The sequence below is a fragment of the Lemur catta genome, chromosome 15 (genome assembly GCF_020740605.2).
Source record: "Lemur catta isolate mLemCat1 chromosome 15, mLemCat1.pri, whole genome shotgun sequence".
NCBI lineage: Eukaryota > Metazoa > Chordata > Mammalia > Primates > Lemuridae > Lemur > Lemur catta.
In genome coordinates this window covers 17,897,098-17,922,239 of record NC_059142.1, presented here as the reverse complement: position 1 = coordinate 17,922,239, position 25,142 = coordinate 17,897,098, and the positions used below count along the sequence as shown (strand labels likewise).

Below are 25,142 nucleotides of genomic sequence, written 5' to 3'. Positions count from 1 at the left end.
TATTTTTTAATGGTCCAATCAGAAACCTTGAGCCTAGAAAGAGAGCTGCTTCTACAGTAATACAATGGAAGACTAGTCTTTGATATGCTGTATTGTTTTTCTCTGAAAGCAGCTCACTGTATCAGGTTTGGGTTTTTTTTTCGTTTGTTTGTTTTTTGTTTTTCAAAATCTCCTCAACTGTGGCTTCTCTCGTGAAAATGTGAGTTTAGTATATTGTGAAACTGGAGTGAGACAAAATACATCCTGTTTTAAATTAAAAATTCTCTTTGGATGATAAATGTAAAAAGCATAAGTTATTGATCTAACTCATGTATTCAACAAATATGTGCATATATACCAGCCATGTTTTCTATGAAATTGACACATTATTAAATACGAGTACTAGGCTGAACTATATGAAATTGTCATTTCTGTAGGTCAAATAATGGTTGAATATTGGCAAGCTCATATTGTTCAACCTAATACATGAATTTGGAATTCCCTAAATAAGACATCTGAAACATTAATTTATATTGTGTTATCCAGCTACTTTTTCAATTATGGAAAGTTCTTTACATTTACATTAGGTTAACTTGAATTATAAAAGCTGTTTGAAATTTTAAATTGATAATACTTTCTTTCCATTTCCTTTGTTGTTGTTTGTGGTGGTCTGCTTATAACAGCTGATAGAGTTGTCTTCTAGGTCTCCGAGAGAGATATCTGAGTTCATTTATGAAAGATGTTGTGGAATTTTAAAATGCATGGTATTTTTTGGGTCCTTTCTTAGTGATATGTAATTTGATTGTGTTTTCAAAGGTTTGTGCTTTCTGGAAATCTGCATGGTGGCTCAGTGGTAGCAAGCTATCCTTTTGATGATTCTCCAGAACATAAGGCCACTGGAATCTATAGCAAAACCTCAGATGATGAAGTCTTTAAATACTTGGCAAAAGCTTATGCTTCAAATCATCCCATAATGAAAACTGGTGAGCCTCATTGCCCAGGAGATGAAGACGAGACTTTCAAAGATGGAATCACAAATGGTGCACATTGGTATGACGTGGAAGGTATGGGAAGCACTGAATTTGCTATATTTTCCCCCTTGTTCATTTGGTTTTCTTAAGTATATTTTGAGTGGAAAAGAAGAAACTTTGTAGAATTTTAATTTTAAAAAACCTTATTTCTTTGTCTTTTGAAATTTTCAAACCCACAGTAAAATTAAGACCACATGAACACTTATGTATCCTTCATTTAAATTCACCACTGTTACCTTACCCCAAGTGTTCTGCCTCTTCCTCTCTCACTTGCTACTTCTCCCCCACCCTAGACACACAATCCATTGCCAAACTGTCCATAAGTGGGCTCATGACACTTTACCTGTAAGTTGTTCTGCATGTATTTCCAAAATATCAGAACAGTCTCCTGTATAACCATCTACTATTACCACAACTGAGAAATCAACAATAATTCAATACTACCATCCCACATGCTTTCCATAACTCAGATTTCCCCTGTTATCCCCAAAATAGCCTTTGTAGCCCCTTTTCCTCCAGATCTAGTATTCAGTCAAGGTTCAAGCCAGAGATGGGGAAACTTTTCATGTTGGAAGGCCACATTAATTTAGCTATAATCAAATAAGACACATTCAAGAAACTTCAATTAGATACATTTAAAAATGTACATTATTTTGTAAAAATCTAGTATGTACTTAATAGTTTCAAAAAATGAAAACAATTTGTTAATTTTAATGTTAACCGTTTAATGACTTTGTTGTGTCTGCTTTTTGTTGGAAGCATTGGAATATTTGGTTGCAGCACAGAGGTCTGAAATTTCAGTCGATCCTCTAGATGGGTGTCAGTCATTTGTAACCTTAAGGGCATCTTGATTTGGATTAGGTAGGAGAATGTGGATTCTCAGCAGTAACTAGTTGAAAAGCAAGAAATCATTTTTCGGCTATGTTGCCAAAGGTGTGAGTATTCTACTGCATTTTTCCATATTTCAATTGGATCTTTCTTAGCATCAAACAATGACTTTTAAAAGTCACCTACTGAGAGCTCAATCAATTCTGCCTGTAGTTCTTTACATGCCTTGGTGATATCAACTAGGTGAGGCTGACATGATAATTTGAGTGTGATGTCATGATTCTCAAAGTCAGTGAACCTTTCATTGCATTCTCCAATTAATAGGTCTATAACAGCTGCATAGTCTTCAAATGATTTGCATATATCATCCTGCTCATCAATGATCTTTGCTAACTGGGGAAAATGTTCACCTAAAATTTCCTTTTGAAGAAGTGTTTTGAAAAAAGATAGCTTTTTTTGAAATGCTTGGATTTTTTGCTACAAATCATATATAGACTTAGTTTTACTCTGCCAAGAAATATTCAAGTCATTTTGATTTGACGTGATATCACACAAAAATGCTACATTCCTATAGAAATTTGCTTTCTATAGGAATTCTATAGAATTTGCTGATTCTGTTCTTCATAAAATTTAACTATCTGTTCTTGCTGAGATAAAAATTTGGGTAACACCTGTCCCTGCAATAGCCAACACACTTTAGAATGATACGTAAATCCACACTGAATACCTCATCATTCAACTTTAGCATGTTACAAAACTGACTATGCCATGTTATATTTGCATGAATATAGTTAACAGTACTTATAACTTGTTGTAAAGTGTCATTTAACATAGTAGCTTTAGCACAGAGATTTTTCTGATGCAAAATACAATGAAAAGAAATCAGAGCATCTGGATCTGTTAATACTTTTTTATTTGTGCCATAAACCCTTCATGTTTTCCTGTCATGCAAGGTGCACTGTCTATACATACACTCAGTAAATTTACCAAATTCAGTCCAACTTCCCAACATTTGTCTTAAAAGTTATTGAAGATGTATATTTTCTGTGTTCTGTTCACAAGAGTGACCAAAGCGAGTAAATCTTCGTAGCAAAGAAAAGCTTCTGTTATGACCTGAGTCCTGTGCCGAGTCTGTAGTATCAGTTGATTCATCCAACACGATTGAATAATATATTTTTTCCTTTTGAAGTATTGAAGTTTTTCTGTTAAGTATGAAGTTGTTCTGTTAAGTTGAAGGCTAATTCATGCTGCTGATCAGTTATGGTTCTCCTTGAAAGAGGTAGTTGTTTGTACTTTGAAATGTTACCGGGGTCTAAGCGTCCTACAACTTCCACAATGCATTCTTTCACAATTTCTACATCACTAAATGGCTTCCCTTTTTTCTTGCGTACATAAGCTACTTTATAAATTGCTTCAGTGGCATTATTTTCAGGTCTTATTGCTGCTTGAAAGAATTGTCTTTGCTTTTGCTTTTTATGTTTTAATTTCTGCAGTACAACCTTTTGCTCCTTTCCCTATAGTTTGAAATATTTGTGGTTATTATGAGTGTTATACTGCTGATGAGCATTGAATTTCTTTAATGTTGATATTGCAGCATCACAAAGCAAGCAGATCATCTTTTCTTTAGCAGAAACAAGATGATGTTGCAATTCCCAATCCTCGTTAAAAAATCTGTTTTCTTCCTTCAGTGTTCTCTTGATCTTCTTTGACATGACAGAATTAAAAAATACTGTCGAGCTGTGCAGCTATTCACAGATTCCACTTCAAACAGAAACACAGTGTAGTGTTGTCAAAAGCTGATAACAGACTGGCATACTCAATCCCAATAAACTCTCACCAACCAGCCTCATGTGGTAGTAGCGCCAGTCAGGCTGGGGAAGTTAGAACTAAATCATGAGAGTAGCAGATGTCAATTTAGCCCTTATGGCTTACTAATGTTCTAGTTGTGCAGGTCAATCTGGGGGGATTATTTCATTGAAAGTTACTTTATTCTTTGGTATTTTAAATATGTTTGTTTTAAAAATAAAATAAAAATATAAAAGACAATAAAACATTTATTAATAGAAATAAAAGGATTTGTTCTGTAAAATTTGGACTCAGTCAAAAAGGCCACACTTAAGGACCTAGAAGGCCACATGTGGCCTTAAGGCCACAGGTTCCCCACCCCTGGTTCAAGCATTGTATTAATACTTCGACCTTATGAAAAGTCCAGGCCAGTTGTCTTATAGAACATTCTATAATCTGGATTTGTCACTTTCTTGATGATAAGATTCAGGTCAAATTTTCCAGCAAGGCAATTATGTAGATCACATCACATATTATCAGGAGGCACATAATGTCAAGTTGCAAGTAGCCAAGTTGAACATCGTAGTTAATATAATGACCACCACCAACCAGATCTCTCCATTTTATATAAAGGCACATTTCCCTTTTGTATTTTAATCTGTGGAGAATCATGGATGCTATTTTTTAGTGTGGTAAAAAATATATATAATGTAAAATTTGCTATTTTAACCCTTTTTAAGTATAGAATTCAGTGGCATTAATTACATTCACAATGTTGTACAACCATCACCATTATTTCCAAAACTTTTCTTCACCCCAAACAGAAACTCTATAACTATTAAGTTATAATTCTCATTCCCTTTCTTCCTCCCTCACCATGCTCCACCCCTCCAGCCACTGGTAACCTCCAATCTACTTTCTATCTCTGTGAATTTGCCTATTTTAGATATTTCATATAATTGTAGTCATATAATATTTATCCTTTTGCATCTGGTTTATTTCACTTAGCATAATGTTCTCAAGGTTGCTCCATCAGAACTTCATTCCTTTTTATGGCTGAATACTATTCCTTGTATGTATATAATACATTTTGTTTATCAATTCATCTGTGTATGACTACTGGATTGTTTCCACCTTGGCTACTGAATAATGCTGTAATGAACATTGGCGTACAAGTATCTGGAGCGTCCTTGTTTTCAGTTCTTTTAGGTATACTCCCAGGAGTGGTAATTCTATGTTTATCTTTTGAGGAACTGCCAAACTGTTTCCCATAGTGGCTGGACCATTTACATTCCCACCAGCAATATATAAGGGTTCTAATTTCTCATTGAATACAATTTTTTAAAGAATAGTTAAAGTGCCTGGGTCTGGTGGCTCATGCTTGCAATCCTAGCACTTTGGGAGGTCAAGGTGGGAGGATCGCTTGAGGCCGGGAGTTTTTTTTATAGATAAGAGACCAGCCTGGGCAACATAGCTGGACCTCATCTCTACAGAAAATTTAAAAAATTAGCCAGGCATGGTGGTACACACCTGTAGTCCCAGCTACTTGGGAGGCTGTGGCTGGAGAATCACCACCGCACTCCAGCGTGGGTGACAGAGACCCTATCTCTTTAAAAAAAAAAAAGAGTTGTTACAGTAAGCTTGAATTGTTTACCTTTTCTTTTTAAATGTTATGAAAACAGCTACTGGTCTTCTAAATTTTCAGTATACTTCGAATAATAGCTTTTTTGTTTTTATGCACAGACTTAGACTTGGACTTAGAAGGAACAAGTTAACACCTGGAAATTCATCAATATAAACTGTTTCTCTTCTTAGAATCTGCCCATGGTGAAATGCCTTCAGTTTTTCTTACCTTCTAAAAATCGTCTTATGACATGTCTAATCTTAATATGCCTTTATTTAAACCTTTGATTTACTCTTTTTCGTTTTATGCCAAGCCATGTGTACCCAAAATGGGTCCTAAGTTTGACAACTTAATACCTTCTAGAATTTTCTTATTCTCCTATATTTTCTACCAATGTTTCATAACAAGCATATACAAAGAGATTTGAAATACTATTTAGAACCCAAACTCTTCCCCCTATAATAGTGAGAGGTGATTTGAAAAACCTTAAACAAGTTTGTAATAGAGAAGGGACATACTTTAATGTATTTAATCTTTACATTTCAATCTTCAGTAAATATATTTAATAAAACCTAACTTGGTGAACTGGTGGTTTTGTGATCTAGTCAAGTTACTTAATTAATTTGAGATGATGTTACTTAAAATAATGGGTTAAAAATAATTTATTTTTCCTTTTTAGAAAAAGTTGTAAAAGGTTAGAAAATAATTTCTAGTTGACAATTGATTGAGGAAGGTAAATCTGTATTAAACTACTTAAAAAATAAGTATCCTGCCTTCACAGAAAGTAAGTGTACTTTGGAATTAAGGCCAGAGATTATCTGGTTAAACCAGTTATCAGATTTTTCTGATTCTTCAAACATCTGAAGAAGCTAAATTTTGCTGCTGTCCTTGTTATTATTTTTATGAGCATCAACTTTTCTCCTGTTTTAGTTGAATGGTCAGATATGTCTTATGTTATTTCTACAATAACTAGCTTATTTCTCTTCCCACCTCAACAAATATTGAGCAGTTTCCCCTTGAAGAGGAGGCAGTGATAGTTTCAGTAGTTTCAACAGGGCAAATTTCATTTTGTTTATCTTATGCAGTGAGTAAGATGTTGTGAAACCTTGTGACTAGGCGTATACGCAAACCCGGATGTCCTGGAGTAATTTTACTCATGCTTTATTGTGATGTATTTAGGAATTCTAGCTCAAAGAATTACAGACTTTTGGAGCTGAAAGTAAATATATTGACTTAGTCCCACCCTTATGCTTTATGGAAAATCAAGGCCCAAGGGAGAAAATAGCTTACGCAATATAATTTATTCATTTAGCAAATATTTACTGAGGACCTGCCACATTCTATACACTGTATTAGGTGTTGGGGATACAGTGGGAGCAAAACAGAAACAATTTCTTCTCTCAACGATCAGACAGTGTGTCAGTATGGAGTGTAGAGTGATTTGGCCCCTATGGCTTTTACTGTCACTGCCAGTGTTGACTCAGCATTTCTAGTTACCTCTGCAAGTGAGCCTTGCTTCTCTCAACGTGTCTCTCAAACCTATAGGATCCGTTTAGGGAATGACTAGTCAGGCTCCCCTGCTAAAGCCTCTTTATTGTGAAAGCCTGAGCTGGACTTGTTCATGGAGGAGGGTGCCTTCCTTTTTTTTTTTTTTAAATCACAATGTGCTGATTTGTATGCCATTGGCCTACCATTCTTTCTTCACAGATTTAAAGACAATATAAAAAACATACTAGTATGTTTATTCCAAAGGAAATTTAATAAAACTGAACTGTAGTTGTAGGTCAATTTTTAAGAATTGCCCTCTTTCAACTAATAAAATTTAAGAAAGGGCAAGTAAGCCCAGACTACCTATATAATTGAAATTATTTGATAAAAAGCCATAGTTTTCTATAACTTTTAGAAGTTTTCTTGGGCAGAACTTTGTTATATTTTATTTTCCTACAAATAGAAGCACAGTAGAAGGCAGTACATTATAGAGGCAAAATGAATTTTGGAATCCCACTGCCTTGGGGGAATTTCATTCAGTCTTAACTCTGCCTTGACTAGCTGTGTGTGTGTGTGTGTGTGTGTGTGTGTGTGTGTGTGTGTGTGTGTGTGTGTGTGTGTGTGTGTGTGCGCGCGCCTGCGCACGTGCGTGAGAGAGAGAGAGATCTTGGACAAGTTAATGAATTTCTCTAAGCCTCAATTCCCACATATATGAAATGAAGATAAATATTATCTGTCTCATAGGATTACGAGGCTCAAGTGACAATGTATGTAAAGCACTTAGCCTAGAATCTGGTACCATGGCTACTTATCTCCATCATGAGTTTAAATCTCATGAGGGTGGGACTTTATTTTATTTATTCTGTTTTCTATTTCCAGCACGTAGAACCATGTGTGGCATACAGAGGCAAACAATAAGTCTGTTTTGAATTTTTGAATAAATGAATTCTTCCCATCTGAAAAATGAGTACATAGTTACTTAAAATCTTAGATGATCTTTAGACAGGATAGTCTTAACAAAAATTTATGAAAACTTTCTTCCGAGTTTTGCTCCTGTTCTGAGAAAAATAAGTTTGCCTTACTGGTTGTTCCTAGATCAGTATTTTTTGAACTATTTTTTTCAATTGTGACCTATAATATAAAATATTTTTTAGTCATTTATGGAGCCAGACACACTATCGTTGCACCATGAGATCCTGCCTTTTAGTCATTTATGTACATTTCATATATGGTGTACACATAAAAAAATTCGTGAAACAATACTTACCTTTGTTATATATTCAGGTGTTATTTCTTCCAGTCTGTTGTATTTCATTTTAAAAAATAGCATGTTTGAACCCCCCATATATGTCACAACCCACTAATGGATTATGACCTGCAGTTTGAAAAAACACAATTAGTGATCACCCTAACAAAACACCTTACCCTAACAAAACACCTTACAAGTTGCACATGATAACTTACTATTTGGGGGTTTTCTTTTGCCCTGGCTTGTTTATATGTCTCAGTCATTTCCAGTGAGGACTGAACCACAAATATTTATCTCAGCTGTTCTACTTTTAGATTGCCCTCCCTATGATGTGAATGAGTATTGAAATAGGAAATTGGTCACAAATGTAGTTGTCAGACCTGTGTGTTACTCATCTGAGTCTATGGATTCTATGATTAGTTAGGGCAGCTGCCATAAAGCTTTGTCTTTTAAAGCCATTACTAACTTGGGGCTAAGCCTTTTCAAACTGGTAATTATTGTTTTCTCCCCTGCAAAAGGAAGAATATGTTCTGTGGATTTAACAAACTTTCTTCCCTCTCCTTTTATACTATGGGCAGAGAGTTATAAAATGTGACCAGATGGCATATAATGTAACCACTTCAGTTTTTTTGTGTGAATATAAACTCCTTTAATCATGTGGACAGGCACTCTTTCTCTAATGTGGAGCTCAGACTGAGCAGCACTAATGTGCTGTAAATATTGAGGTGCATTTGGCTTGAAGCAGATTGCTGACAGAAAGGGACAAGCTTGGGGAAAATACCCAACTATTTTCAACAGCATAAAAGGTTAGATTTGGTCCAAAAATGAACCAAAACGTTTATTTTGGAAGAGTGTTTTCTGTATCATTAAATAGGGCATTATCAATTAACCCATATAACACCAGAAAATTGTAATCTAAAAAAAATCAAATGAACAGCATATAACTGAAAAAATGTAGTATCTAATATTAATAGACAAATCCATAAATATAGTAGGAAATTTAAAACATGCCTCCCTCAGTAACTATTAGAGCATAAAGATAAAAATATGAATAAGGATACAGTGGATTTAAATAACATAAATAAACCAGTCTAACCTAATGAGTAATGAACACATACAGAATATTGTCTTATCTCTAATTTTCCTACAGAGTTTGTTTGCTAATCTGAGGTGTAGATGCCCAAGAAACTTATCAGTTGTCACACTTAGGGAAAATGTGTCTGGTTCCATTAGTGCCCGTGCTACTTTGTTTTTAGAATTATATATTAAAAACAAAACAACACACATATAAAAGCTTAAAATAAAGGGTTCTTGTATCTTTGCTTGTTTCAAATTTTCATAGGATCAAGTCTAAACTTCTTAGCATGATAATGAAGATCCCACAGTCTGATGCAAGCCTACATTTCTAGCCTCATCTCCTACCTCTCCCCTGCCACTGAACTACTACTTGTCCTTCCCCTATCTGAACCTTCATGCTTTGGTCTGGAATGCTTTTTACCAGTTTAGCTGTAACCTCCTCTGAAACCTCTCCTGTAATAACTGTCACTATCCTCCCTTCCTAGAGCTTTTTTTAAATACAGTACCGTCAGTATAATGCTTACCCACTACTATGTTGTTAATAATTTTTTGTGTCTCCTGTTAAGAGTTTGAATTCTTTGATAATAAGTACAGTGTGGTGCTATTCACTTTGGAGTTTTCTTTGTGCAAAATGTATTGGCAGGGAAAGAGTTCTAGAGGAAGTGCAACTAGGGAATTTTTGTTGTTGTTTTCAGAGACATGGTCTCACTATGTTGCCCAGGCTGGATTCGAACTCCTGGGCTCAAGCGATTCTCTCACTTCAGCCTCATCAGTAGCTGGGACTACAAGCACATGCTACCGTGCCCAGCTAGACTAGGGAGGTTTTTGTAGTCATTTGGAATGAGATCTATTTTAGAGATAAGGGCTTTACCTAGAGGGATGCATGGGAATGGAAAGGGATATTAGATATATAAGAATTTGTGCAAGAAGAATTGCAGGATTGACCATTGGTTAAATGTAGAACAGAATGTTAAGGAGAGGAAGGACCCAAAGATATGACTTTGAGGTTTTTCAGCCTGGGTACATAAGAATGGTAATGATAATGGGAATGGGAAAAACTAATTGGAGGAGTGTGTGTGTGTGTATTTTCTCTGCAGGTGAGAAAGGAGTGAAAATTGGAGGTGGTATTTGATACTCTAGTCACAAGCACCCAGTGGGCAATTTGGAAATAGGTTTTAAAACTAGGGAGAGAGGTCAAGATGAGAAAGGGAGTTAGGAGTCATGAGACATTTGAAAAGCATATGGCAGTGTACGTAATTTTGAAAATTGAATTGATAGTGTTTCCTGGCATAATTTAATTGCTTGGAGCTAGAAATTCAACTGGAACATATATATAAATGAACAGATGGGTGCTTTTTCATCGCCAAAGTGAATGCATTTCTGATATTTTATACTGAGTTGTTTTCTTTGAGGAATGCTGGCAATTCATATATTAATTCTCAGAGTGTTCGTGTTTTAAGAGTATAATTGATAATCACATGTAAATTAGTAAAGTGCTTTTGGTCTTATCTGATCTTGTCAGCGGTCTCCAGCCTTTTTGGCACCAGGGACCAGTTTCACGGAAGACAGTTTTTCCATGGATGGCGTGGGGAGGAAGGCAGAGCTCAGGCGGTAATGCTCACCTCCTGCTGTGGGGCCTGGTTCCTAACGGGCCACAGACTGGTACCAGTCCACGGCCCAGGGGTTGAGGACCACAGTTGTACATTAAAGAGCTGGTTGAGTCTCTTTCTTCCCTTTTCTTACTTTTTTAATATGAGTGCTGCCTAATTTAACACATTAACTGCCATGTGAGTTGTATTTAAGTCATGCTAGCTTTGAGCCGAGGGCCTCATGAAGCATATATAATGTCCACAAAATGGCACCATTATTTTGTCAATACATATTTCCTTATCTGGAATTACAGCAACCTGAAACATTTCAAGAAGACAATCAAGAAGTGGCTGTATCTTGAAGAGAAGGTACCAGGAGGACATTATTCATTGTTAGAGAAATGCCACATTGTCAGAAGCATTTTGAAGCAGTTATGAAATATAAGCTTTTTCATTGAATTGTCATACAAAATGTTTTTTCACCAAACATTCTAGTCCAGAAGTCCAGAAGTCTTGGCTTCTTGCTAAGGCCCACCCAAAACAATACTCCCCAAAATCATTCCATTTCTTGAGAAGTAATATCATACCACTTTTTCAGTCAGGAGTGAGGTTTGATATTACCCTTTGTAAAGTGTGACTTGTGTCAGTATTAGTTTCCTTTACCATATAGTCAATAACATCATCTGTTCTGAAGAATTTGAAAAAATCAGAAGGTGTTTTTTCATGGAGATTAACCACGATTTCAGTTGGAACACCAGGATTACTTTCAACAAAGTCAAAAGTCTTCATGTTACTTCCTAAAACTGGACCCCAGATTGGAAAACTTACACTAGTGAGGTTCTTCAGAAACATCTGATGAAGAGTCACTCTCGCTGAAATCGGCTACAACTGCTTCAATTGTTTCAGTAATAGATTTTGAACAAGCTTCCCCACTGGAAAGATCTGCATCTTCTTCTGGTTTTTCTCTGTGGGCTGCAACTGCTGTCAGAACTGTCCCTACTATCTCCACTAGGACGGTACTCCACTGAATCATCACTAAATAGATCAACATCTTCGTCACTCATGTCTAAAACTTCGTTCACTCTTTCTTCCAACAATTCCTTACGCTCATTTTCTCTAGACATTTTCTCTTGAGAACAGAAAATGCAAAAGAAACTTATGTGATGATCCTAGCTCTGGTCACAGAAGCTATACTAAAGTGGAACTGGGGCTAGGTGGGAAGGTCCATAGCATGCCTGCGTGCTGTGAAACCTTGCTGTCAATTGGCACGTGTCCCCCACCTCCTGTCACCCTGCTCCAGATGGCCGGCCCAAGCGCACCGCTCATGCTGGACTGTATTCTCCGATTACCAAAACTTCTGATTATGCATTTCCCCCTGAACATTTGCCTGGTGGCTCTTTGAAATTGATACGATAGTATGTGGTGATATGACATCGTTGCACATATTAAGGGGGTGTGATTCAGAGCTTGTCATCCAGGACCATCCAAGGTCCACTCCAGATACAACTAAATACCTTTGGAATGGCAAAAGGCTCAATTCTCAGAAACAAATTCAATAAGTATGTTGTGAGTCACATACAACTCACATGGCATGCAGTGTAAAAATTGATTCTAGTGCCGCGTGAGTTGCATATAACTCACGGACAGAAAACAATAAAAAATAAATTTTTTATTAAATTAGAAAGGATGGTTTTGTCTTTGAGGTTTTTATTCTATTTTCATAATAAAGCACCATGGCCCCAAGGACAATTGTTTTTTTCTAGCGTGGCAGTCAATGTGTTAAAAGGAAAGCAAAAGGTAAAACAATACTCCAAGCAGAATATTTGCTTCTTCTTGAGTCATGAGTTTGCTTTAGTAAACTGGGAGTTATAACCTAATATAAAATCTGACCTTTAGGAACAGTGCAGTTGTGTACTTTGTAATGTGGTAATAGGCCTATGTGAGAACCAAACACTGCTTTAGGATTTGGCCCCCAAATCTTTAGATCTAATGTCTATAGATTAGATGTGCTTTTATCCTTTTTTCCCCTCCTTTCTTTTCTTTTTTGTTTTTTTAAACTCAAATGGTAGAGCATGGGAGAGTACTGAAAAAAGAAAAAAGGAAAATGCAGTTCAAAGAGCTGTGTGGGAGATAGTGTTAACCAAGTTAGACACTGAAAACAGAGGCAGGACTGTAATTTAGTTTAATTCTGTAGAATCATATCATTAGCAAATATATATTTAGTGGGAGTGGTGAAGGAAATATATTTTCACAAGGTAAATTGCTCAGAATACAAAGACCAAGCTCAGTTAAGATTTGGTCAACGTGAACTTGAATTTAAAGACTAGGAATTTAGGGAATTTTTTAAAGGGCAACCTCTGGTTTTTCCATTCATTTGGCTCAGATTCTCCACTTATAACTTTTTACAAACATCATGCTCATTAGCTTTTAAAAATAAATCAGGAAGTGCAGAATTATCACTTAACTCACTTATTTCTGTAAAGAAATTGTTCACAAAAGTCAAAGTTTTGCGAGTTTCTCATTGTCCTTTGAAGTAGTTAATTTTATTAAAGGTATAACATTAAGCTCCAAGTTGAAATATACAGTGGAAATTGCCTATCTGTATGCCTACACTTTAAAATTCTTTTCCTATTTAAAAAACACATAGTTTTCCTATAAAAGATTAATAGGGTTCTTGTTTAGTACAGTTTGACACTTTATAGTTGGCCTGCCAAGGCAAGTAAAAAAGAGAAACAAACTTGCTACCTTTAAGTCTTAACAGTGAAACATTGACTATATTTTTCCTATTGGCTTTCTGCTTTACTCTTCTTTACAGAAGGGTAAATCTTTAGTACCTTTGAATGAACTGTTGAATTTATTGAAGTCTACCCTCCCATTTAAAGCTAGCTCTCTCTGTAGTGAAAATAGCAGTAGGGACTTGTTCCATGATAAAGATGAACTGAGTATCTTAAAACATAGGAAGATTAGTTCTGAGACAAATGGATTGAGTTTAATGAGTATGAGTAGATCCTTTGATCATAAGAATTAGCCACCCCTAACAATTAATATTGGTATTGATCACAATTCTTTGTAGTACTGGACAGATTCCTAATGGTGACGCTTTGAGTCTTATTCTTTGTACTGGTAAAGGAATGAAAATATGGTATGTTTCATTGTACATTGAATTCAATTTTTTCTGAGCATAGAAAACTCTGGATTGGTAGGTAGATTTAAAAAGAAAATACATACCTTTTGACTTTATTTGTCAATTCCCTTTGTAGAGGAAATAGTCTAAATCAGTGGTCTTCAAATTGAGTTATGTATGGAGAGGAGGGGGAGACCAGTTAGTTTGGATACCTATAAGGAAATCTTCAATTTCCATACTTACTCTTTCCTAAAAGTGATCCACCTGAGAAAGATGCTTGCTTTGGATGTTCTATCTGATATGACTGAGATAGAACTTCTCCCACTTGACTGAAGATAGGCATAGTTTTCTGCACATCTGAATCACATTATGGCATATTGCCTCTGAGTTTTACAAACTTCCAGGGCCCCAAAACAAAAGGGATAATTTGGTGATTACTTTAAGGGTATCATAAAAGCATCACCCCAAAATTTTCATTGAAAGAAACATTTTCAATAATTATTTCTTATTTATCAAAATTTATAATAAAACTATGGGTTTTGATAAATTGTGTGCCAGTGACTATTATAATAATTCAATCTAGAAGACAAAAATTTAATACTTAGAGCATTACAGTCATTGGAAATTAAGAAAAATTTAAATATACATATATATTATAGATTAAAATATTGTAGGATTATCAGTGAAAGACTTTCAGGTATGCAGATTGTCACATTCAAATAACATTCTGTGGAGGAAGTGAAATGGATGGAAAAAAAGTTCAAGGAGAAAAAGGGAAGATATAGAATTCCCACTGTTAAAGAAGAGGTGTGCTCATGTAGTTGTTAAATGTATAATTCTAGGAATTAAATCTCTGTGGCATTTTTATTTACTTGATGCATTTAAAATAGTAATATAAAAGTTTTGTGTAAAAATATCAAAACTTACATTATGCAAGAAATTACTTTGTTTACAACTATTTAAACTTAAGATGAAAACTTTGGATACCAACTTAAAAATTTGTGAAGTGTTGCATAATTTTTCAGTTATTTTAGTATGAACAAACAAATTGAAGATCATTAGTTTAGGTAGCCCCCTGAGAGACTAATGGACAATAGAAGCTTGCTTATTTATGATTATTAATAAGTAGGATAAATAGCAGATCCTGTATACCATTAGTAAAGTACTTTATTGCTTTGAGATATGCCTATAATTGGATGTTTTACTCTCAAAATTAAAAATTTCTTTGCCTAAAGATATGCTGAAACCTGACATTTCTCCTTTAGTCTGTTGAGCCAAATGACATATCAGCTTAAAAAAATAAACAAATGTATTAACTGAATCTGGCAGTAGCTGCAGCTGTTAGTAATGTAGTAATGTTGGGCTTATCTACTGATCAGTGGATGGTCCCTGTTACAGTGAACTCTTGTGTGAGTAGGTTTTGTGTTGAGGAAAAGACAACAAATCTGAACCAGCTACTTAGTTAAGTTTACTCATTATACAATGTTTGACATTTAGTATTGGAAAAGTTTAACATAGATGGCATCTCACAAAAAATTCTTAAATTATTCATAACTCAGTTAATATCCCCATTGGTTTCCATGTTTTTAGACAATTTTTTAAAAGTAATTTCTAAACTAAAACTTGAAGTTGGTGAATAAAGACTTCTTGATATTCTAAAGCTAAGATAGCTTTATCTTTTTTGTCTTGTGTGATAAAGATAGTTTGCTACTCTTCAGACATCAATTGACTCTTCAGAGTTTACAAAAAGATAGATTAAGGTAGATATCACAACTCAATAATTGCCTTTCAAGAATAGTTCATTATTTTAGACTCAGAATGCTTTACTTTTATGAGATAGCATCAAGAGAAGGGTACATATTTTATAGCTATCTGTTATTGATTTCTATTTAATTCCATCATGGTCAAAGAACATACTTTGTGTGATTTCAGTTCTTTTCAATTTGTTAAGTTTGTTTTATGACCTAGGATATGGTCTGTCTTGGTGAATGTTCCATGTGTACTTGAAAAGCATGTGTATTCTGCTGTTGGGTGGGGTATAGTACAAATATCATTTAGATCCAAGTTGATAGTGTTATTGAATTCTTCTCTGTTCTTTGCTGATTTTCTGTCTGCTTGTTCTGATTACTGGGAGAATGTTGAAGTCCGCAGCTGTAATTGTGGATTTGCACATTTTTCCTGTTAGTTCTATCAGGTTTTGTTTCGTGTATTTTGAAGTTCTGTGGCTAGGTGCATACACATTTAGGATTATATCATCTTGGTGAATTGACTCTTATCATTATGTAATGCTCTTTATCCCTGGCATTTTTCCTTACTCTGAAGTCTATTTTATCTGATAGTAATGTAGCCACTCCATCTTCCTTTTGATTTGTGTGTGCATGGTATATTTTTTCCATTATTTTACTTTTAACTTCCTATACCATTATATTTAAAGTGAGTTTCTTATAGCAGCATAGATGGCATAGAGTTGGGTCTTATTTTTTAATTCAATTTGACTCCCCTTTTATGTTGTACTTATCATATGTATTATATCTATATACTACATTGAAAACCCCACAAGACAATGTTATGATTTTTATTTTCAACATATTTTACTTTCATACATATTCTAAAGAACTTAAGAGGAGAAAAATAGCTTATTATATTTACCCAGATATTTACTGTTTCTGTTGCTTTTCCTTTATTCCTGAAGTTCCAAGTTTCTCTCTGGTATCAGTTCTCTATCAGAGAGTAGAAAAGTTCAAGAATTTTCTTTAGGATTTCTTTTAAAACAAGTCTGCTTATAATGGATTCTCTTAATTTTCCTTCACTGAGAATGTCTGTTTTGCCTTCATTCCTGAAGGACGTTTTCACTAGATGTGAAACTCTGGGTTTATATAAAAAATGATAATTTTCTGTTGTTTGTTCCAGCAGGGAATGACCCAGTTAGGTTCAGGTGCAAATTCTGACTTGCCTTATGTGGGCTGTGATTCCAATGTCAGTTCAGTTTTCAAAGCCTTTGCAGTGCTGTTCAGGTGTGTCCTGTGTGTGCACCACTCAGGGGCAAGTCTGGGACCTGGGCAGTGGCCTGTTTCGTAGTTCAGTTCCCAGTGCTTTTGTTGTTTAAGGTTAGACCCACACATGTGCAGTTTAGAGGTGAGTCCAGGAATTCACACACAACTTTATGGGATCCCTTTCTCAAGCTCCCTCATATCTTCAATCTCTCCAATAGTCTCTGGCTTCCAGGGTCTCCCAGTATAGATGGTAAATAAAGATATGAAGGATGTCTTTTCATGGGAAAAAAAGGATTTGCAATATCATTAGTTATCAGGGAAATACACATTAAAACCACAATGAGATGCCACTACACACCTACTAGAATGCTTGAAATTTAAAGACTGACCAGTTGCTTTAGCCACTTGTTAGGTGATAATACAGAGCAAGTGGAACATTGATACGTTGCTGGTCTGGAATATGAAAATGGTATTAAATCTTTAGAAAACAGTTTCTTACAAAGTTAAACTTATTTACAACTCAGCCACACCACTCCTAGATATTTACACAAAAGATATGAAAACATGCCCACTCTAAGATCTATGCACAGCTTTATTCATAATCACCAAAAAATGGAAACAACTAAAATATCTATCACATGGTAAATGGTTAAACAAATTGTACTACATTTATGCAATAGAATACTTAGTAATAGAAGGGACTATTTATATATGCAACAATATGAGTGAATCTCAAAAGCCTTATGTTAAGCAAAATAAGCCTGATACAAAAGGTTATATACGCTATGATTCCATTTATATGACATTCTGGAGAAGGCAAAAGTATAGGGAAAGAAATTAAATGAACAGTTGCCCGGGGTTTGGGAGCTGGGGGCAGGGAACCTCCTGGAGTGATGCAAATGTTCTGTATCTTTAGTTTGGTGGTAGTTATATGACTGTATATGTTGCACTGTACACTTAAATGGGATGAGTTTTGTAGCATATAAATTATACCTCCATAAACCTGACTTTAAAGGACCGTATTGATTAGAGAGATTGTCAGAATTGTTTTGAATCGGTTACTTCACACTAGAGTAAAGGGGAATTGTTTAAAAAATTCTGCATGCTTCAAAGAAGAATAAAATTTAAAGTATTATGCAAAAAGATTTGTATCTGCTGTTTTATAACCTTGTTTGATTAATATGTGGTAAATATCATGACAATAAATGTATGTCTGCAATACTTGAAATGATTGCATAGTAGTCCATTTTCTATTGTAATTTACTAAGCTGGTCCTCCTCCATTTTTGGACACTTAAGTTGTTTCTAGGTTTTTTCTCCTTCAATTTAAACACTATAGTCCTCATCCTTATAGCTATTATCTTAGAATAAATTCCTGGAAGAGGAATTTCTGTGTCATGCCTATTTTAAAGATTATATATAAAAATATATATATTACTAAATTGTTACCCAGAAATATTTTATAGTCCTTTGTCAAGTGTTTTTTTTCTTAGTCTTTCATTTTCTTTTTAATTTTTTCTTGATAGTTTTTTGCCAACAGGTATTTTGTAATTTTTTGGTAGTAAAATCTATCATTCTGTTCCTGTCATGGTTTTATACTACTTTGATGTCATACTTAGAAAGGCTTTCTTCATCCTGAGAGTATAAAAATACTTAATGCTGGCTTCTAGTTTTGTTTATGATTTGATTTTTATGTTAAATTCCATTTGGATTAAAGCATTTATTTCATATGATATGATGTAAAGTTCTACCTGTATTTTTTTGCTACCTAATTAACTAGTTTTATCCATAAAACAGTTACTAATTTTTACCCATTAGTTTTAAATGTCTCTTTTATCATATTTCAAATGCTTTGTTTTTGCTACTGTGATTTCTGTTTTGTTCAATTGGTCTGTTTATTTTGGCATCTGAAATGAACTACTTCAATAAGTATAGTTTTATAATATGCACTTTAATATTTGGGAATACAAGTCCCTTCTTATCACTTAGTTTTTAAATTTTTTTTTTTATATTCTCACACATTTCTCAGAAATTCTCACAAGGTTATTTTTCCAAATTCTAGATCATTTTCTTCAGTTGCAATGAAAATCTATCTTTTGCATATTTATAAATTAATTTGGGGGAATTTGGTATCTTTACAAGCCTCCTGTCTAGAGACATGATTACTCTCTACTAAAATCTTGTGTATCCCTTAGTAAAATTTTACAATATTGATTTATATTGTGCATTTTATTACATTTAATCCTATACATTTTGTGGGATTTGTTGCGGGGATCTTTTTTGTTGTTGTTATATTTTCTGATTATTACTGAAATATAGTAAAGATTGATTTTTGTATTTAAGTGGTTATCCTTTTATTTCCAATTTCATTTTACCTGGCTTTTTGTTTAAGTTAAATATGGTCTTATCAAAGGAAAATTTGGGGAATGGATGTCAAGATTTAACTGATATTCTATATTTCTACTAGAGTCTACATGTGAAGCTAATATTAATAATCATGTTACAGTTAGGTACACTATTCACTGTATTATTTCCTCGAGTCTATACGATCTACAAAAAGAGGCTTGTCTCTATGAAGCTGACCATTAGTTTTGGATTATTTGTAGAGATATATGTTAAAAAAATAAATATTTATAGCACGTGATGTGTAGGACTAGAGCCCACTAAATATATTTTCTTCTCTTGGAATTAAGTCTTACTTTTAAAAGACTTCCATCCTCCTTGCTACCCTGGAGGATATATTGATATGAGTCATTGGTTGGAGCTGGCAAGTTATGGTCCTATTAAATGTTACATCTAAAAACATGATTGGGTAACACTCTAAAATGTTACTGTAAACTTGGTCTTCTTGCTGCCTCTTAGCTAGTACTTCTTAAATTGCCACTAAAGCAGGACAATTAAGGGATAGACAAAAGAATGCTAGGACTCAAACCTGGTGATTATAGTGTTATAAGTAGTCTACTTCACTGCCTTCTGGCATAATTAAAGTGTGAGTTGGCCATGTTTGCAAATTAACACAGTTACTAAATTTTACATATGTAAAAAAATACGTTAGATTAGTTTACATTTACATTGCTCTGAAATTGTTATTTTTATGTGTTCTCTATGTTACTTGCTCACCAAGACTCTAAAGTCTGAGTGGAAGTATGTCTCTTATTTATAAATCCCAATAATCTTAGGATAATGTCTTATACACAATGACCATTGTACTGTGACCAATACAGTAACAAAACTTGGAAAAGATTTTTAATAAATACCATTACAAAGAATAGCGTGTGTGTCCATATGTATATGTATAAGTGAGAGTTACCAAAGAATGATCATAGATCAGCAATGACTAAAGGTGACTAATATCATCTAATGACTAAATATGACTTGGTAGGGATCGGAAAATCAGTTTCCTGCTAGTTTCTTGCCAGATCCAAAGTAAGTGCCAAGGTGGTGGAAGATAAGAGAAAACTAAAAGATGGCTTTGTTTTTTAAGAGAAAACATTCAGACCCAAGTTCCTAAGCTTGTGGTGGTTGTAAACCTGTATATGTTCTGAGAAGACAAAGTCTATTTGATATTTCCACATAGATATTCAGTGGGTATCTCAAACTTAATGTATTAAAAACAGACATCTTAATTTCCCACTGCCCCAATCTTTCATTCGTTCATTCATTCAACATATATTTATTGAAGAACTACTATGTGCCAGGTACTGTTCTAGTGCTTGGAGAATCTATCAGTGGGGTAACAAAGATCTCTGTTGCTTTTAATCTGACAGGGAGAAACAGGCAGTCAATAATAAACATAAAGGGTAAGAGGAATTGGAAATTGGGAGTGCTGGTGGGATGGCCTTGGGGACAGTGATGGGGAAAAGTAATTAGCAACTTTAAATGGGGAGATCAGGATCCCCTGACCTCATTGTCAAGTTGAAATTGGAGCAAAGAGCTGGAGGTGAGGAACTAAGTCAAGTTAGGGATATCTGGGGGAAGAACATTCCAGGCAAAGGGACTAGGTAGAGCAAAGTCAGGAGGTACCTAGTGTGTCCAGTGAACAGCAAGGAGGCCAGTGTGTCTGGTACAGAGCCAGTGATGGGGAGAGTATAAAAGGAGGTTAAAGAAGGAAGGCCGGTGATGGGGGAAAATCATGAAGGGCCTTAGGACACTGTAAAGACTTTGGCAGGGAGTCATTGAACTGTTTTGAACAGAGGAATAACATCTGACTTACATTTTAACAGAATTGCTCTGGCATCTCTGTTGAGAAGAGACTACAGAAGGGAAAGGGCAGAAACAGGGAAACTTGTTAGGACTGATTGCAGAAATCCATGTGGAGAAATGATGGTGCCTTGTACAGGGCCACAGCAGGGGAGTTGAGGAAAAATCTTTGGATTCCAGATATATTTTGAAGTTAGAGCTGGCATGATTTCCTGACACTTTGGATATGAAATGTGACTCCAAGCCTTTTGATTTGAGCCTAGAAGGACGGAAGTGCTATTAACTGCAATGGGAAAGACTATGGGTGGAGCAGCTTTGGGGAAGGTGAGTTCAGTTTTTGAATGTTAAGTTTGTGATATCCAAGCAGAGATGTTGAATAGGTGATTGGATGTACATACAAGTCTGGAGTCTGGGAAAGAAGTCTTGGCTGGAGATAGAACTTTGAGAGTTGTCAGCCTGTAGATAATATTTAAAACTGGGACTACATGAGACACCAGGGAAATAAAGTAGGAGAAGAGAACCAAAGACAGAGCCTTAGGCATGTCACATCTGTTTCCTTTGTTCTTCTTCATTTTTTCAGTAAATGGTACTACTATCTCTCTAGTTTCTTTTTTTCTTTTCTTTTTTTTTTCCCGCCTATGGACCTCATGTGACTGAGTATTTCCATAGTTCTCAAGCCAAAAACCTAGAAGTCATCCTAGATTCTTTATAAAGAAGTCATTTCTACATCCAAATCTTCATCTCTACTACCACCAGCCTCTAGTCCAAGCCACCATTATCTTCTAATTCATCTTCCTGCTTGCCCTATTTCCCCCTAAAGTCATTTTCTACCCAGCAGTTGGAATGATCTTTTATAAAGGTAATTTGGATCATATCATACCTCTGCTCAAAAACTGCCCGTGTTCTGCCCAGCAAACATTGTGAATGAATGTTTCGATTCACAAACGTTGTGAATCAATGTGAAACATTGTCAACCATGAAACAATCAACAGAGTGAAAAGGCAACCTACAGGATAGAAAAAAATTTTTGTGAACTGTGTATCTGATAAGTGGTTAATAGCCAGAATATACAAAGAAATCATACAACTCAACCACAAAAAACAAATAATTGTATTAAAAAATAGGCAAAGGGCTGGCCCAGAGGTAGAGTTACTTCAGTTGATTCTTCACAGTCAGTTACAGATCGAACTCCTTGTTTTACTCTTTCCACGCTTCACATTACTGCACTTGACTAGTCTAAAAGTAAATATAAAAGTATCATGGGCAAAGGACTTACATAGACATTTTTCCAAAGAAAACATATGATACAAATGGCCAACAAGCATTTGAAAAAGTGCTCAATCAACATCACTAATCATCAGGGAAATGCAAATCAAAACTGCATTGAGATATCACCTCATACCAGTTAGACTAACCACTATCAAAAACAAACAAACAACCCCCCCCCCCCCCCAGAAAATAGCAAGTGTTGGCGAGGACATGGAAAATCAGAACCCTTGTGCACTGTTGGTGGGAATTTAAAATGGTGCAGCCTTAGGCCAACGTGTGAGGATTGCTTAAGGCCAGGAGTTCCAGACCAGCCTGAGCAAGAGTAAGACCCCATCTCTACAAAAAATATAAAAATTAGCCAGGTGTGGTGGCGCACACCTATAATTTCAGCTACTCAGGAGGCTGAGGCAGGAGGATCATTTGAACCCAGGAGTTTGAGGTTGCAGTGAGCTACGATCACACCATTGCACTGTAGCCTGGGTGACAAAACAAGACCCTGTCTCATTCATACATACATACCTAAATAAAATCATATGACCTCTAAGTAAAATGGTATTGAGGTTCCTCAAAAACTTAAAAATAGAATTATTATATGATCCAACAATCCCACTTCTGGATATGTATCCAAAAGAATGGAAAACGATCTCAAAGAGATATTTACGTACTCATGTTCATTACAGTGTTATTCACAATAACCAAGAGGAGGAGGCAACTAAATGTCAATTGACAGATGAATGAATAAAGAAAATATGGTATGTACATAAAATGGTTTATTATTCAGCCTTAAAAAAGAAGGAAATCCTGTCATATACTATAACGTGGATGAATCTTATGGACATTATGCTAAGTGAAATAAGCCAGTCACAAAAAGACAAAATATTACATGATTCCACTTATATGAGGTATCAAAATTAGTCAGAGTCTTAGAAACAGAAAGTAGAATGGTGGTTGCCAGGAGCTGGGGGGAAGGAGGAAAGGAGAGTTGTTTAATGGGTATAGAGTTTCAGTTTTGCAAGATGCAAAGTTCTAGAGATCTGTTGCACAACAATGTAAATATAGTTAACATTATTGTCCTGTACATTTAAAATGATTAAGATGGTAAATTTTAAAAACAAAAGCCCTCCAGTGGTTCCTATTTCACTTAGAATAAAATTCCAAACTCCTTACCCTAGCTGCCAAAGCCCTGTATGATCTTGTTTGGCCTGTGTTTTTGTTTTGTTGTTGTTGTTTTTTTTTGAAACAGTCTTGCTCTGTTGCCCTGGGTCTCTGTTGCCCAAGTCTCGAACTCCTGAGCTCAAGCCATCCTCCTGCTTTGGCCTCCTAGAGTACTAGGGTTACAGGCATGAGCCACCATGCCCAGCCTGGCCTGTATCTCTTGACATTGTCTTATAACACTCTTCCCTTCTTCATTATTTTCTAGCCACAGTAGCCTTCTCTCCATTTCTCAGATTCACTGAACTTTTCCCCTCTGCCTGGAATGTTTTTCCCTCTGACTTTTATAAGGCTACTGTGTCTTGTTTTTCAGATCTCAGCTGAATTTTAAGTCCTCACAAAAGCTTTTTATGACTACCTAGCCTCCGGTTGCCACCAAACACTAGCTGTCACATCACTCAATTTAAATTGTCTGCACAGCATTTCTCACTATGTGGTCACTATGTGGTATTTTTCTTGTTTATTTTTGTTTGCTTCCCCAATATGGGAGAATTTAAGTTATATAAAACCAAGGACCTTGTCTATTTTGTTCATCACTCCCCAAGCACCTAGAACAGTGCCTGGCATGTAGTAGGTGCTCAGTAAATATTTGCTGAGTGAAAATTGAACTTCCTAGTCTTAAATTATAATTTCTTGAGGACTGCCCTTTCCCCCAAGTTCTAAACTTACCTTTTAAATTCCTTCTTGGGTATTTCTATCTAAATGTTCTGCAGATACCTCAAACTCAGCATGCCCCAAACAAAAATTGTCATGCCCCTCTCTGCTCAGTTACTCTTCCAGACCTTGCTTCTTCTCTCTGTTAATGGCATCAAATGAACAGAGAGAAGCTCAATTGCTCAGGCCAGGGCTCCTCTTAGATTTCTTTCTTTCCTTCAACTCCCACCATTAATTTGATCCCATCAGTATTTTTTTTTTTTTTTATCTTGCATCCTTCCCTTCCTCTCCACACAGTTGCCACCATCTCATTTTAGGTCTAATTATTTTTCACTTGGACCATCATAAAAACTGCCTAAGTGGACTTTCTGCTTCCAAACTCTTTCCTCTCCAGACCATTCTACCTTCTATCCATTTTTCTGTCAAAACAAACCAAGAAACTCAAATGCAGTCATTTTTTTTATGCCTTGGAAAGCCAAGGAAGCTTTTGTCCTCAGCCTCTTAAGACTCTGCTTACCTTTCCAGCCTGACCTGTCACTACACCCCTGAAGCCCTGTGCTCCTGCCCCCATACTGTGTCCTCATCAGCCTCACAGCTGTTTGTCAGCATGCACTAGGCCCTCCCACCCTGCATCTTTACAGAGCCATCCAGTGACTAGAGTGCCCCTGAACCCCGACGTCCCTTTTGCTGACTCACACAGTTTTATCTACCCTTCTTTAAGACCTAACCAAAAAACCTCCTTCCCTGAGGGGCCTTTCTAGATGTTCCCTCAACTCTAAATTTGGAATTAGTGGCATAGGCCTATAATATCTCTGTTATATTTTTTTTATTGTGGTAAAATATACCTAATATAAAACTTACCATTTTAACCATTTCTAAGTGTACAATTCACTGGCATTAAGTACAGTTACACTGTTGTACAACAGTCATCACTGTCCTCTATTATCATGTTTACATTAATTATTTGTAGATGTAGTCCTCTCCTCCTCTAGGTTGTAAACCGACACGGCCTTATTTATAAGTGCTTGAATGAACAGGAAT

At 35.5% G+C, this 25,142-nt stretch overlaps 1 protein-coding gene across 1 annotated transcript in view; it reads left to right on the top strand.

Annotated features, from left to right (window-relative positions):
* Nucleotides 1–25,142, top strand: part of CPD (carboxypeptidase D) — a 67,995-nt gene that overhangs the window by 5,380 nt on the left and 37,473 nt on the right. Inside the window, exon 2 of the mRNA XM_045525282.1 lies at nt 796–1,043. Within this exon, the coding sequence (XP_045381238.1) occupies nt 796–1,043 (248 nt within the window). The remainder of the gene's footprint in view (nt 1–795; nt 1,044–25,142) is intronic.